Here is a 15,791-nt window from a genome sequence, read left to right on the forward strand (position 1 = left end):
CTATTTTACCAATGAGAAAACCAGCCTGCACTCAGGGGTTAAATAAGGTCACACAGCAATAAAGTGCAGATTCAGGATACAAACTCAGTCTTCTGCCCCCAGTATACACTCCCTGTTATTGGACTTTACTTCTTCAATGGTTCTCAATCTTTTTTCAGCCAAGACACACATAACAGAATTTACATCCTTGGCAGACTCCTTGGGCATAGGTAGGGTTGTGCTTAGGTTTCCTGTGGTCTCACTGCTACACCATCATGTTCTTTCCAATAAATGGGGCTGAGTGCTGTTATCTGAGGATAATACTGAATCAAATCTATTTTTAAAAAGTAAATTTCTACAAACTTCAGCTCTGTAACCATTATTAAGTTATACGTAAAATCCCATACAACTGAATGCTATGAAACATCTATTGAGAGCCCCTGGTGTAGTGGTTGAAAGTGTAAAAGCATAGAGTAAGAGAGATCTGGGTAGGATTTTTGTTCTGCCACTACCAGCTGTGTGACCTTGGGCAAGCTGTGTAACCACCCTGAGCTTTAGTCTCCACATGTGCACACTTTATGGTGCTGGTGGAGAATTAATTGACATGGCATTTAAAAGCACATAGTAGGCAAACAGTACATGGTGGCTATGGGTCCTTGTATAACCAACAACAGAGTATGTCTCTGCCCAATGGATAAGATTTTCATAAGGAAGTAACGTGTGAAGTGGAAGTGAAAGGGAACTTGAAGAGGAAAGAAGAGTGAGGCTCTTCTTCTAGGTCTAGCATTAATCTGTAGAACCTACTTCTTCTACATGGGCCAGCTGCTATGCTTTTTGAGTGTTTGTGTATGCTTTTTTATGATAACTGTGAAACTGTCTCTCCTCTCTTTAAATTTGCTGTTTATAATCTGTTCTAAGCCAGGATAACTAGATTCAATTCAATCCAACTCATTAAACATTTGGGGAGCATTGTGTTAGTCACCTAGAAGCAGAAGAACTTATTCGATTTGGTATAAAAGTAAAACAGCTTTGACTGAGGGTATTCTGTGAGTAAGGTAAATGAGCACTGGCATATATGTAGACAGTTTGCAAATACCTATTCTCTCGACTGGTTGGACTAGAATAACAGACAATGCTGAAATGCTGATCCTTGGGCCCCTCTCCAGACTACTGAATCAGAATCAATAGGAGGGGTGTCTGGGAATCTGTTTGCTTGTTGGTTTTCCAATTCCACACACCTTTCATGGATTCTAGTGATAACTAGTAAGAATTTCACAGATAAGATGCAAAGGAGGATGAAACACGTGTAAGTGACTAACCACAAAGTTGAGATTCTGCTTTTTAACAAGCCCTTGTGCTCAGCCAGATATGGAAATCACTGGCCTTCAGAACCATGGGATGGATCACTGATATAAATTGGGAGGGGTAGCCGATGTGAGGATTCCACCATGTTACATAAGAAATATCTTAGCAATCCCAACTTTTAAATAACAAGAAGGCCTTTTGGGGTCAGACCAAATTGGTCAGAGAGAGTGTGGCACTTTGTCTGCCCTGACCTGTTATCTTCCCCATTCACCTCGCGACGTCTACAACCTGGGAAAATTACCCAGAGCAATCAAAGCAGGAGTCCAACATCAGCCCCATACAAGTAGATACAATTTCTAGGTGATAAGTAACTAGTGTTCTAAAGAAAGCAACTTCCTAATTTCCTTAGTGACAGGTGTTCTATTAAAATATGAATATCATGAGGCCAGGAATACTGTCTGCTCTTGTTCACAGATAAAGAGCAATGATCTGCAAATATGTGTTGACTAAATCAATAATTCAGTGATTAAGCTAATTGCAGCATCAAAAAGAATAAAATGTTTAGGAATAAATTTAGCAAAAGAAGTACAGAACTTACACTCTGATAACTACAAATCATTATTGAGAGAAATTTTAATTAAAAGTCCTAAACAAATGGAAAGACATCCTTTGTTCATGAATCAGAAGACTCAATATTAAGATGACAATACTCCCCAAGCTGATCTACAGATTCAATGCAATCCTTACCAAAATCCTAGGCGGCTTCTTTGAAAAAATTGACAAGCTGGTCCTAAATTTTACACAAAAATTTAAGAAGCCCAGAATAGCCAAAACAATACTGAAAAAGAACAAAGTTGGAGGATTCACACTTCCCAGTTTCAGATCTTACTGCAAAGCTACAGTAATCAAGACAGCATGGTACTGGCATAAGGATAGACGTATAGATCAATGGAATAAAGTTGAGAGTCCAGGAATAAATCCATACATATATGATGAATTGATTTTTACAAGGATGCTGTGGTACAATAAAAAAAATAAATATTTGGTCTTTGTCCCCAGTTCCTGGCACAGAGCTCCTAAAACCTTTGGAATTTATATTATTTTGTATGCTAACAGATAGCTCCATGGGAACTAGATAACTTCAGAATAGGGGCTGGTCACCATAAGTTCAATCACCAATGGTCAATGATTTAATCAACTGTGCCTGTGTAATGAAACTTTCACAAAAACTCCTAAACAACAGTATTCAAAGAGCCTTTGGGTTGGTGAATCCACTGATGTACTAGGAAGATGGTGCACCAGAGAGGGCATGGAAGCTCTGCACCAGACCCCTCCCTCCCATACCTTGCTCTATGCATCCCTTCCATTTGGATGTTCCTGAGTTGTATTCTACAGAATAAATAGGTAAAAGGAAGTAGGGTTTTCCTGAGTTCTGTGATCATTCTACTGAATTATCAAACCTGAGGAGGGGGTTGCAGGAACCTCCAAATGTGTAGTCATTCAGTCAGCATTACAGGTGAACCCTGGAAGTGAGGACATCTGAAATTGGCATCTGAAGTGAGGACAGTTTTATGGGACTGAGTCCTTAACTAGTGGGGTCTGCACTAACTCTGGGAGTTAGCAGCAGAATTGAATTGAATTGTTGGATAGTCAGTTGGTGTCAGAGAATTGGAGAATTAAATGTCAGAAGTGGTGTCAGAAAAAAGACATCATAGATGCCAACACATTTCAATGAGTAAAAAATAGTCTTTCAACAATTGGTGCTGGGAAAATTGGCTGTCCTCAAATGAATCAAGCTGGGCACTTACCTCATAGCACATACAAAAATTAACTCAGAATTGATTAAAGACCTAAACGTAAGAGTTAAAACTAGGGACTTCCCTGGTGGTCCAGTGGTTAAGACTTCGCCTTCCAATGCAGGGGGTGTGGGTTCAATCCCTGGTTGGGGAGCTAAGATCCCACATGCCTCAAGGCCAAAAAACCAAAACATAAAACTGAAGCGATATTGTAACAAATTCAATAAAGACTTTTAAAAAAATGATCCACATCAAAAAATATATATTTAAAAGAAAAAAGTTAAAACTATAAAACTCTCAGAAGAAAACACAGGTATAAATCTTCATTAACTTGGATTAAACAATGGTTCCTTATATATAATATCAAAACTACATTCAAAAGAAGAAAAAAATTCACATTCTGGACTTCATCAAAATTAAAAACTTTTGTTTCAATGGCTATGATCAAGAAAATGAAAAACCCACAGAATGGGAAAAAATCGCAAATCATGTATGGGATAAGGGTCTTGTGTCTAGAATATATAAAGAACTCCTACAACTTAACAATAAAAAGACAAATAATCCAATTTCTTAAATGGGCAAAGTATACAAATAGACTTTTCTGCAAAGAAGATATATAAGTGATGTACAAGAGAAACACTCCCACATGAACATGCCTACATATAGACTCTAGAGGGGATTTCCTAAGCCCTCAGTTACATTATACCTTCCAGCTTCCTATCTTCATCTGGTTTTCTCCCTCTGGATGTCCCAAAGACCTAAACTTAACAGTGTCAAAAATGGAACTCATTATTTTTCCAATTATTTCTTCCTTTGGCCCAGCGTCCAACCAGGAGTCAAGTAAGAAAGGTTGTCATCATTTGCTATTTTTCTCTCTCCCTTAAGACCTAATGCAATCAATCACCAAATCTAAATAATTTTGTTTCCTATCTCTCAGTGCCCACTGCTGCTTCCTTAGTTCAGACCCCAGCCTCTCTACTGTATTGGAAGAACAGCACCCCAACCAGCCTTGTGCCTCTGATGAGACTTACTGCCTTTTTCTCAGCTGTAGCCCAGTGCCCAGAACTAGACCTGGTACAAAGCTGGCCAATCATCAAATATCAGTTGAATAAATGGCCAAATAAAATGGGGAAGAAAAGTAAAATATTAGAAACTGTGATAAGATAGTAAGGTAGGCTTGACGTTAATATTCACCAAATTAATGGGACAAATATTAGAGATGAAACATCAAATGGGTAATGGAACCATAAATAATAAGCAAACAGAGGAATCATAAAGAAACAAAAATCATGTTGAACAAACATGAATTATGGTGAAAACTGCATCAGACACATTACACATTTGATATTTTGATTTATCTTTGTCACATTGTGTTATGAAAACATCCTTGTAAAAGTGGGGCAAATTGACCTATCTGAACATTCACAACATGAAAGGAAACATAAATAATGGAAATGGCAGGAAATATGCAAAGAGAAGATTCCAGGAAATCATTGCCCTTCTGCGTACAAATCTTTTAAACCTATACAAGTCAAAGTTTTAAGACTAAAATTTTTTATTCCTCACATTTCATTGGTCATAAAAGGGAGAAGACTCTCTGCCTGTCTCCCATTTTCCATTCTTGGCCTGAGATAATGGGATAAGACTTCTCTAAACTACATAACTCTATAATAAATGTTGAATTACATAGAGATACTCACCCAAAGCCTATCGCCACCCAGTAGTTTCTGACCCCCTGATGGGGCCCTACCATAGGCAGAATGTCAGGAGAATAGGTGATAGGACCATTGACGATATTGATGATGTCAGCCTTCTTCAAGACTGGAACCATTTCCATGGCAGCCTCGACGTGTTCCATGATTCGGTCTAGATCAGACTCAAAGAGCTCCTTTCCAAAACCTGAAGAGAAATGCCATTGTGGTCAGGATGCCACAGCTGCCCTGACGTGTGCTCCAAAGTGATTTAAATCTCTGAATCAGCTTACATTTAAAGATGGCCCATTAGGAAGGTACTGTACTTTCTTTTTTAAGTCTAAACTTCATATTTACTATCAACAGATGAGTACTGTTATATTAGTATACTATATTACTGAGAAGAATAATGTTATTTCCTGAAACAATAAATCATGAAAGTTAACCTTTTTAATAGAAAATTTTAATGTATGCATATTAGCAGTTTCCAGCATTTAGGCCGATCACAATTTTAAAAAACAAACAATAATAATTTGGCTTGTCAAGAGAGGTCTTTTATCCTTCAATTAACCATAGAAGTCTGCTTCATCCTCTCAAGTGAGGGCAAATGGGAGTTTGCAAAGTCATGTCGGGACAGTGGGGATAAATGAAAAACCACTTTAGCATCTAGGATGATGAATTCTAGGCGCCTTTTAACTCTTAGCGGAGAAGGAATGGCATGGAGGCTTCATTCCTCTAGCCCTCTTCTATACACATCCGAGGGCTGGAACTCTGTGAAAAGAGTCAGGGTCTTGGAGCACAGGCATCTTCTCAGTCATAAACGGCACTGGGATTGAAGGAAGGGCTACAGATGAGCTGCTAAAAGAATATCGCCACCAATACCAGGGATGATCCCGCATAGCAGCCAGCCAGCTCCCTCTTGTCCCTCCTGTGGACTGCATGTCAGGTCAGGGAGGCCTGCAGATCACTAGGGTTAGACCAGGGCATGTAGACGCCCAGGGCCAGACAACAATCTGGCTCTTCCTCCAACTGGAATTATTTAAACATTTGTTCAATAAATATTATTAAATATTTGTTCAAATATGTATTTGGAGGAGAGATTGCCAGCATGGGGGAAGAACAGAGAAGGAGACTCCCAGGTGGCAGATTAGCCCTCCCTCTGGGATCAGGAGCTATTCCCCTCAGGCCCAAATGTGCAGAGCCCACCCAGCAAAACCGAAGCCCTCAGTTGGCTGGCCCAACTTCTGTGGAAGGTGGTTTATCATTTGTAGTAATGTGGGCACAGATGTTCTTTGAGGAGTAGGAGGGAGGGATTCATTCCCTAGCCCAGGTAGATTATCAAAGTATAATTCTAGAAAGCACAGTTACCTCCATGTCTTTATATTCTCTATAATATTTGTGTGCCAATGACATTTTAGCTCCTTTTATAGATTAAAACCTGAGATACCTCCTTAGGTGAACCAACCCTTCATCTGGCTCTGCAGAAATGTTTCATGAAAAACAAAAACAGGTCCTTCTCTCCCTTTCAGAACTTGAAAGAGAAACTATGGTACCTCCTGAGTTGGCACTGAGGCCTAAGACTCTTCCACATCCATTTATGCAGAACAGGAGGGCTTCAGTTCGCAGTACCAACTTACCAACTCTGCTATAGACTTTGAGGCTTTCATTCTTAACAGGCTGGATGTCCTATCTCTGCTACCTGTTGTGTTTCCAACTGTCAAAGAACAAGAGCAGCTATATCCAAATCTAGAAACTAGACCAAGTAAGCAGGGGAGTGAGGAGAAAAGGGGGGTGCGGGAGGTTGGTGTGGGCAGGTAAAAATTACCTGGGGCCTTCCAAAGCAGCGGGGAGCACCTTTTTCAGCTTTTCCACCACCAATTCTCTTTCCTTATCCTCTGCTGTGATTGTTCAAAGGGATAGGAGAACAGAATTTACCTCGAATCCCTCACTTCCAATGTCCCAGGTATCTGATAGTCTAGTATTATGGTGTCATCTTATTCTACAGCCAGCCCAGAGTTACAAGGAAGATAAAATAGATGTGTCTGCACACACTTCTATTTGCTAAACCCACCTGGAGGAACTCCACTGGTGACCCATGAGTCCTGAACTTTCATTTTCTCTTGACTTTCATATGGACCAAACAAAAGCCCATCCCTTTCCTGTCGGAGGTAATAAGATCCTTCCAGGTCACGGAGCACCGGGAGTTCTCGCTTTAAAGCTTTCACTTCAGGGATGGTCGATGTGACAACATATTGATGCTGAACTGGAATGAGAGGATGTTCTAGTCCAATCATCTTACCTACTTCACGAGCCCAAAACCCTGAAATAAAAAAATCATTTAAAAATGTCACCACATATAAAAACATACCACAGACAACATTGGTACAGCAATTTCAATTAAAATAAAATATTTAGAGTACTTCAGTGCTCGTGGCAAAGTCTAAAGAATGTCCTAACAATGCAAATGAACTTATCTACAAAACAGAAGCAGATTCACAGGCATAGAAAACAGACTTGTGCTTGCCAAGGGTGGGGTGGGGGAGGGATGGACTGGGAGTTTGGGATTAGCAGATGCAAACTATTATATAGAGAATGGATAAACAACAAGATCTTACTGTATAGCACAGGGAACTATATTCAATATCCCGTGATAGACCATAATGGAAAAGAATATGGAAAGGAATGTATAATATATATCTGAATCACTTTGCTATACAGCAGAAATTAGCACAACATTGTAAAACAACTATACTTCACTAAATTTAAAAAAAAAGAATGTCCATAAAAACTTTACATTTTTTGCCATTGCAAAATTAAACAGGAGAAGAGAAGACAATATTTTACACTACCCCAGAGTTTTGAAGAATCTAAGGGAACTCCATTCCTGAAAAACAATTTTGCCCAAAAGCAAAGGTGTGCAAAAAAGAAAATTATTTGAAGAAAAAAATAAACAACCCAAATATATAGAATGTTGATAAGAAAGACAGTAATGGACTGGCCTTAACTTGTAGAGCAGGGAAGGTCAGGCAATGGAAGAGGCCCAGGGTAGATGTGATCAACATAATAATCATGCATAATAAAGCCCTACTAGTTAGTCCTCTATCCCCCAGACCCTCCTCTCCCCAAATTGTTGAAGCCTAAAATTCCACAAACGCAGAATTGTTCTGTTAACTTAAAATTTGAAAATGTATACACTTTGGGAGAGATAGCCTTTTAAGTTTTCTGTTCTTTTAAAAGTTTAGTTTGAATATGTTTGGAAGATCCTTTCTTGCAAAGGCAAGAAGGCACCTGGTGTCCAGAGCAGGGGGTAGGAGGTGCCACAGCAAAGAGGAGAGGGCTCATAGATAAGTGGGAGTTCCCACAACCTATGTTTTTCCCTTCAGTGTGCAAGGGGACTGTCTTCTTGGGGGAAATGAATATTATTTTTTTTCCTTTGCAAAAGATGGAACCAGATAATTTGTGACTGAAAGACCCTTGATTCTCCCCCTAGGTGACTCTTCAGGCTACAGATGTGGAGCTAAAGTCCAGAACGATAAAGAGACACGCCCAAGGTCACACTGGGAGACCCTGAAATGGTCACATCTTATCGGTTTTTCTTGCTACAGAAAGACTATTTTAAAAATCCAAGACTCCTTCACTTGTATAAAGGTATTTGAGAATCTAAAATGATAAAAATGATTAGTTGGCAGGGATGCAGTGTCACCTGACCCATCAATGAATTATTGGGGGGAAGGGGAGTTCTATTTGCTTGTTTGTTTGTTTCATAATAATTTTGAATAATCATTCAAATGATTAGGGAATCTTCCTTAAGTTATTTCTTTAGAGGCTGCATTCTCTAAATTTTTAACCATTTCTGTTTCTCCTTTTTTTGGCAATCCAATGAGTTCTGAAGTCTCTGTCATTATGAAGTTCAGAGCTAGTCACAAATCATCAATTATGAGTCTAGGAACCCTGACTACTGTACTCTTATATGGCATCTAAACATCACTCTTGCATTCTGTTGTTTTGTTTTGGCCTAATGGCTAAGTTGGTCACACTTGGATAACAGCCCCAGAAATGGGTGTCCATTTGCAAACCAAAACTCTTACCTGTGGGCATTAGAGCTGTTTGCTGGTCTTTGAATAATTTAATGACTTAATTTATTCTTGCCTAGGAAGATGTGAATTACCAATGTCAGGACTTTGTAGGATAATATAGTAAAGCCACATATTCTAGTTATATGCACTGGAGCAGTTTTAAAATATAAAAAGCCAAAATATTTAGCCTAGCAATTCAAACTACTGCAGTGGTTAATATACTTGCTTCAATTAAAAACATAAATTGAAGAAAATAAATCCTGTCCTATTCAAATATATTTATAAATTTCTGAATCTAATTGCTTGTTTATTAATATACTTCATCATTAAAATAAAGTGGAAGTGTATGCATAAATATCATATAACTATATTACTCCAAACCCCATAGCAAGCTCAACACTGTTTTTCCCTATGTGGTGGTGTCTGTTGGCATTCTCTTCCTCTATATGTCAATCAAGTTAACATAAAACTTGCCAGGATTACACTTCAACCCTTGCTAGATCACCCACCCAGCAAGTTCAAAGGGAAGAGAAACAAATGTGAAGGAATCCTCTATAACCTACCATTATCACCTGAAAAAACACTGAACAGAAGAGTCAATAAAAAAGTGATCATTAGAAATGGTTTCCCATTTTTAAAAATGCAGTGACTGACAGAAATGGAGTTAAAATGAACAGTACAGGTTGGTGGACAGGTTTACTTCTACTAGATGGTTTATACAGTGACAATGATGTTTATATAGTGACATTCTCTGATGCAAAGTATTGGTAAAATTAAGCAATTCTTTTTTGGCTGAACATTGGGCTTCATCTTGGCAGGACCCAATCACATTTCTGATTTACCATATTAGGAAAATCTTAAGTAAAGTTTACAAAGTTATCTCTGGGCTTAACGAGTCAACTGTAACGAGGTCAAGAGAAACATTCCTCACCATGCAAAGAAAAAGCTTGCATCACAGTGAATAGCTCCGCCCTTGCCCTCGAGCTGCCTCTGGGGCTCAGGTTAGACGGAAGGTAGAGTGAAGCTGTGTTTAAAGCAGTACTAAAGGCAAGTTAGCCTATTGCACACCAAGAGGTCAGCAGGGTCAGAACCTGTTCCTCAGCTCTGCTTGCTCAAGAATAAGGTTCCTACATTCCCTCTCCTGTAGGAACACTGATATAACAGTGTTTCTCAAAAGATATTTTACAGGGCTTCCCTGGTGGTACAGTGGTTGAGAATCCACCTGCCGATGCAGGGGACAAGGGTTCGTGCCCCGGTCCAGGAAGATCCCACATGCCGCGGAGTGGCTGGGCCCGTGAGCCATGGCCGCTGAGCCTGCGCGTCTGGAGCCTGTGCTCCACAACGGGAGAGGCCACAGCAGTGAGAGGCCCGCGTATCGCAAAAAAAAAAAAAAAAAAAAAATAATAATAATAATAATAATTTTTAAAAAATAAAATAAAATAAAAAGCAAACTGAGAGCAAAGAGGATGCTCGTGAATTTGAACATTAGAATTTGGTTATTATTATAAAGAAAGTGTGAACACAGGAAGGAAAAAGAAGCATAATTTGGCAAAACATTATCCGGAGCAGAATAAAATGGAGCATGGAGAAGAAAACCAACTCACTATGGACAACCAAGGACAGAGTTGTATCTCACACAACAAGAGCAAAGTGATGGAGGGAGAGCTTTGTAGCTTAGAAACAGACAAAATGTTCGCCGTGGGAGTACCACGGTGTTTCATAACAATGTTCATAGTATAAAACATTACGTTATGACTAAATATCTTCTTTCTTTGCCACTTGAAAAAAAAACAGTATTTTTTTTTTTAAATGACGCTTACCTGCAGCATTCACAATTCTATTTGCTCTCATAGATCCCTGTGGTGTTTCAACATCCCATGTTCCGTCTGACCTGGGTTTCAAAGAAGTCACCGGTGCAGGATATTTTAAAAGGGCACCATATTTCCTAGCCCCAGCAGCCAGGGCCATAGTTAGAGAGTAAGGATCAATGTGACCATCTCCAGGATTATACAGTCCAGCTAAAATCTAAATCGATCACAAAAGAGTCAATATTCAAATGAATACATATACTCACTCAGTGTAACTCTATCCTGCCAGCAAATGTTTAGCAAAACTGGACTTGAAAAATGCATCATGGCATCAGATTGATCAGTCTCCACTTTTTTTTTCCTATGTCCAAGCTCAGAGCTAGGCAGGACTCACATTGAGAGTTAAGTAGACAGGCTATTTGACAGAGGCTTGCAATTGTCTCCAACATTCATTCTCCCCTCCCCCACAAAGCAATGGAAACCAAATGTTTATTTAGACACATAACCACTAAGAACAAAGAGTTTCCAATAGTTGGCAGGTACTAGTTCCAGATGGTAGCTAAAACTATCACTAAATTCTGGTCAATGAAATGCAAATGAAAGTGTCAAATGAAAGTGTCATGGTCACATGAACCATTTTAAGGAAACAACTGGCATATGCCCTTTGTCCCTTCCTCCATTCTGCTGTCTGGAATGCAGACATGATGGCTGGTGCTCTAGCTGCCATCTTGGAGTAAGAACAAAGGAGTCACATCCTAGGAATGACAAAGCAATGATCCAGAAGGCGACTGGATCCCTGAAGTCTTCACGGATAAGAGCCACCATTCAGCCCTGGACTGCCAAAATGAAAGAGAAATAAACTTCTATCTTGTTTAAGCATTATTATTTTGGTTTCTAACATTTGCAGTTAAATCTAATACTAATTGATTATTTATATTTAATTGTTTAATACTGTTAATAGATTCACATGTTAAATATACATCTGGTGTCAGGAAAATGTATACTTGATTCAGTTATCAACAACTAGTTCTTAAATACCTACTTTGTGCTACAGCTTGAGGTACTGTCAGGGAAACAAAGAAGAATAAAACTCAGATGAAACAAGGAGGGAGCACTGAAATAGTACAGTTAGTTCTCATCCATTCAACAAAAATCTATTAAGCACCAAGTATGGTCAAGAGGCTTTTGTCAGTTTTTTTTCTGCATCTATTGAGATGATGATGCATTTTTGTCCTTTATTCTATTCATGCAATATTGCGCTGATTGATTTTTAGATGTTAAACTAACCCTGCATAGCCAGGATAAATTCCACTTGGTTATGCTAAAAAAATCCTTATTATATGTTGCTGAATTCAGTTTGCTAGTATTTTGTTGAGGACTTTTGCATCAATATTCATAAGAGATACAGGTCTTTCTTTTCTTGTGATGTCTTTGTCTAGTTTTGGCATCACAGCAATACATTCCGGCCTCACAGAATAAATTGGGAAGTGTTCAATTCTCTTCTATTTTTGGAAGAGTTTGTGAAGAATTGTAGTAATTCTTCTTTAAATGTTTGGTAGAATTCACCAGAGAAACCATCTGGGCCCCAGCTTTTCTTTGTGGGAAGTTTTGGATTACTAATCCAATCTCTTGTTACAGGTTTAGTGCAAGAGACTTTTGGTTTTAATGGAATTTGTATTACTGTAGACTTCTAAACGTCACTTTGGTGTTTTATAATGGATATGCCCCTATGCAGTGACCCTAGATCTATTTGATTTGGCACCCTGCCCAGAGCCAGAGAATACTCTTCCCACATATTTCCATTGCCCAATGTCCTTGAGAAAAATCTGTGATGGTGAGAACTTCCAGCAGAGCATCCCAAGATTGACATATAAACAGATATAAGAATACCCTTCCTGGCGGTGGTGGCAGAATTTTAACGCAGACAATGCAATGCAACGCCAATCTGCCATCACATTGGCATCACACAAAACTACTGAAAAGGGAGTGCCAGCAACCTGTCAAGACTCACAGGGGCTAACAACCCAGTCCCAGAGCAATGCTATGAACCCTTAGGCGTCAGAGATACTACACTGGGCAGAAACACAAACCTCTGCTTCCCTGAACAGCTCCACCTTGTACCCTTAGGTAGCATATGTACAAAGGAGTCAGAGAGCCTGGGTTCAAATCTCCTCCAGCTCTTTCTAGCTGGATGGGCTCGGGCCCACTATGTACACTATCTAAGCTGCAATTTACTGTTTAGCAATAATCTATACCTTCTATTATTATTGTGATAATTATTATTGCATATTATTATTGCATAATACCTAGTACATTAAGTATGTGCTGTAGTGTTAGGTAGTGCAGTATTAGTCATTGTTATTATTATTCAAATGGGATTATCACCCAGCAAAAAGACACTAAATTCCCAAGTGGATTTTCTCAGCTAAATTTGGTTAGATCAATACCTGTAAGGGGAGTACAGCTATGAGTTAGGTGATATCTGTGTAGCGATATAACATGTACTTCTACCTTTGATTTTGTAAAAAAAAAATGTTAGTAACACAGTCTTTCTATACACACATTTGTCACACCTGGTTATTGTCTTCTCTGCATTTCTCAAACAGAAGGTTTATTATATAGAAACCTCCAGATCTGGGGGACACAGTAATAGAGAGGTATTGAAAATGTTTCCTCAGTTGTAATAGGTAGAAAGCTAATAAGACTTTTCATTACCTTTACTGTATTTAGCAAACATAATAGCCCATCTTATAATTTACCCAAATTCCAGCATTAATCATCTGATTCTGACATTCAAAATGTGTGCACAAAGTTTTTTCTAATTAAATTTCTAAAATAACATTTTCTGATCTTAATTAAAACCAACAAATGGTAAAAAAAAAATGCCCTTAGGATAAATACCTTATTCATGTTGAGTAAAGGAAACATCTCTTGTATTTTTTCAGGTTCAATAATATACTGTTCCGTTGCATGCCAGCCAGCCCGAGTCATTTGATATTTAAATTCATCTACCCTTACAGGAGTTGTAGCAATTCTGATACTACCTGGCTGATGGAATCCCACCACCTGTGACGACAATGCCAGTAAAAACTCATAAATAAATCATTATTTGGCACTCAAACATGGTTCTTCTCCAGCACAATGAAAATGAAGGTGTGTAAGAAAAGAGATTCACTATGCAGTGAAAGTGATAGCTATATACCATATTTACATCATATGAAAAGATGTTCATTTTGCAAATATTTACTAAGTATCTCCTCTGTGCCAGGCACTATGCTAAGCCCCAGAGATGCTGTTGTGAACAAGAGAGATGAAGATCCTGCCTGGATGGAGCTTACAGTCTATAGGTGAAGATGGACAGCTAAATGCATAATTACAACATGAGATAGTGCTCATGTACAGATTGGAAGAAAATTATGTGAAAAAAAGAAAGACAAAGGATTTGAAGAGGGAACATGAAGAATCAGAATGTTGCAGTGAGGAGATTAAGTGTGAATTGAAATAAACATTCATCTGGCATTTATTGAAGTCCTTTAGTTGGCCAGGCACTCAGCAAGGCCCTGGGTGACGGTGCTCAAAGATGCAGTCATTATCTTCAAGTTGCTCAGAATCTGTAGGGAAGACCAATCAGTAAAGCAACAATCGCAATTGAGAGGGATTCGTATTATAAGAGGTATGTGTACACATGTTCTTAGAACCAAGAGATATGCCCTCAGCTCCGCCTGACTGCTGGGTGAACAAAGTCAAGGATGGCTTCTCAAAAGAGACGACCCCCGGGAAAGGGTGGAAGGTGAATGCTGAAATGGGGACCAGAGGGAATGCTGTCTCAGGCGGACAGCCCAGCTCATTCTAGAACTGTACGTAATTAAGAATAGCTGAAGCATCTGAGCATAGCAAAGAGTGGCAAGAGAAAACATTGGAAAGGCAGGCAGGGCTTAGCTAATGAAGGCCCTTCTTCTTTGGCTTTTGTCCTGTACACTGTGGGGAGCCATGTGATGGTTTTAGGCAAGGGAAATAGCATGAAAATTTTAAGTAGACTTCAGTCTTAGTCTATGGATACTCTTTGCCTGCAACTTTATTTTGAAAGTACTAATACAAATGAGAAGAGATAAAAATAAAAGTGAGGGGGGCTTCCCTAGTGGCACAGGGGTTGAGAATCTGCCTGCCAGTGCAGGGGACATGGGTTCAAGCCCTGGTCTGGGAAGATCCCACATGCCGCGGAGCAACTAGGCCCGTGAGCCACAACTACTGAGCCTGCACGTCTGGAGCCTGTGCTCTGCAACAAGAGAGGACGCAATAGTGAGAGGCCCGCGCACCGTGATGAAGAGTGGCCCCCACTTGCCGCAACTAGAGAAAGCCCTCGCACAGAAACAAAGACCCAACACAGCCATAAATAAATAAACAAACAAACATATTTTTTTTTCAAAGTGAGGGGCTTTTAATGAAGTACTTTTCAAAGGCATGTGACAATCTGGCATGTACAGTTGTCAGATCCTTTTCAATCCAGTGCAGAAAGGCTGTGATATCTTAGTTTCTAGATATAGAAGCTCACTAAAGATATTTTTGAAAGCTGCTTTTTATTCTTTTCTCATTTAAAAAATCAGGAGCAAGTAATTACATGGGTAATACACTTCAAGAAATTAAATTGATTGAAAAACAAGCTCTAGAGGTTCTCATCTTAAACTCTCATCAGAATCTTCTACCACATTTCACATGCCATGGCTGTCACTACACACAGCGATACATGATGATATCAAAATCCTTCAGTAATCTTATGTATCTCTGAGAAACTGACCTAAAAGACAACTTCAAGCTAAATGCATTTACCTGTCCGGTTTCTTCTTCCAGTTTCTCATAAAGTTTGATGCTATCATAATGTATTTTCTTTAAGTTTATTCCAGGATGAAAGTAAGTTGTTAAACCTGCCTTAAAAGTGGGGAGGAAAGGAAATACCAAAAAAAATTAACATTCTCAAAATGTTGACAGTTTATCTGTTAAGAAGTAATTTACCACCGGCAAGAAATTGACAAGCACCAGCCAGTCCTCTGGCACCAGTTTGAATGCACATTGCATAAGGCTCGTGACAGTTATAAGAACCCACTTGAACCACATAAATAATGTGAGAGCCAGCCAACA

The 15,791-nt window shown here is 39.1% G+C and overlaps 1 protein-coding gene across 1 annotated transcript in view; it reads right to left on the reverse strand.

The window, feature by feature from the left end:
• Nucleotides 1-15,791, reverse strand: part of DMGDH (dimethylglycine dehydrogenase) — a 73,842-nt gene that overhangs the window by 48,782 nt on the left and 9,269 nt on the right. The window contains exons 3-7 of the mRNA XM_007102961.2: nt 15,483-15,581; nt 13,557-13,721; nt 10,668-10,872; nt 6,843-7,091; nt 4,781-4,979 (exon numbers count right to left, since the gene is read on the reverse strand). Coding sequence (XP_007103023.2) covers nt 4,781-4,979; nt 6,843-7,091; nt 10,668-10,872; nt 13,557-13,721; nt 15,483-15,581 — 917 coding nt within the window. The remainder of the gene's footprint in view (nt 1-4,780; nt 4,980-6,842; nt 7,092-10,667; nt 10,873-13,556; nt 13,722-15,482; nt 15,582-15,791) is intronic.

Source organism: Physeter macrocephalus, chromosome 8 (assembly GCF_002837175.3).
Source record: "Physeter macrocephalus isolate SW-GA chromosome 8, ASM283717v5, whole genome shotgun sequence".
NCBI classification, from domain to species: Eukaryota; Metazoa; Chordata; class Mammalia; order Artiodactyla; family Physeteridae; genus Physeter; species Physeter macrocephalus.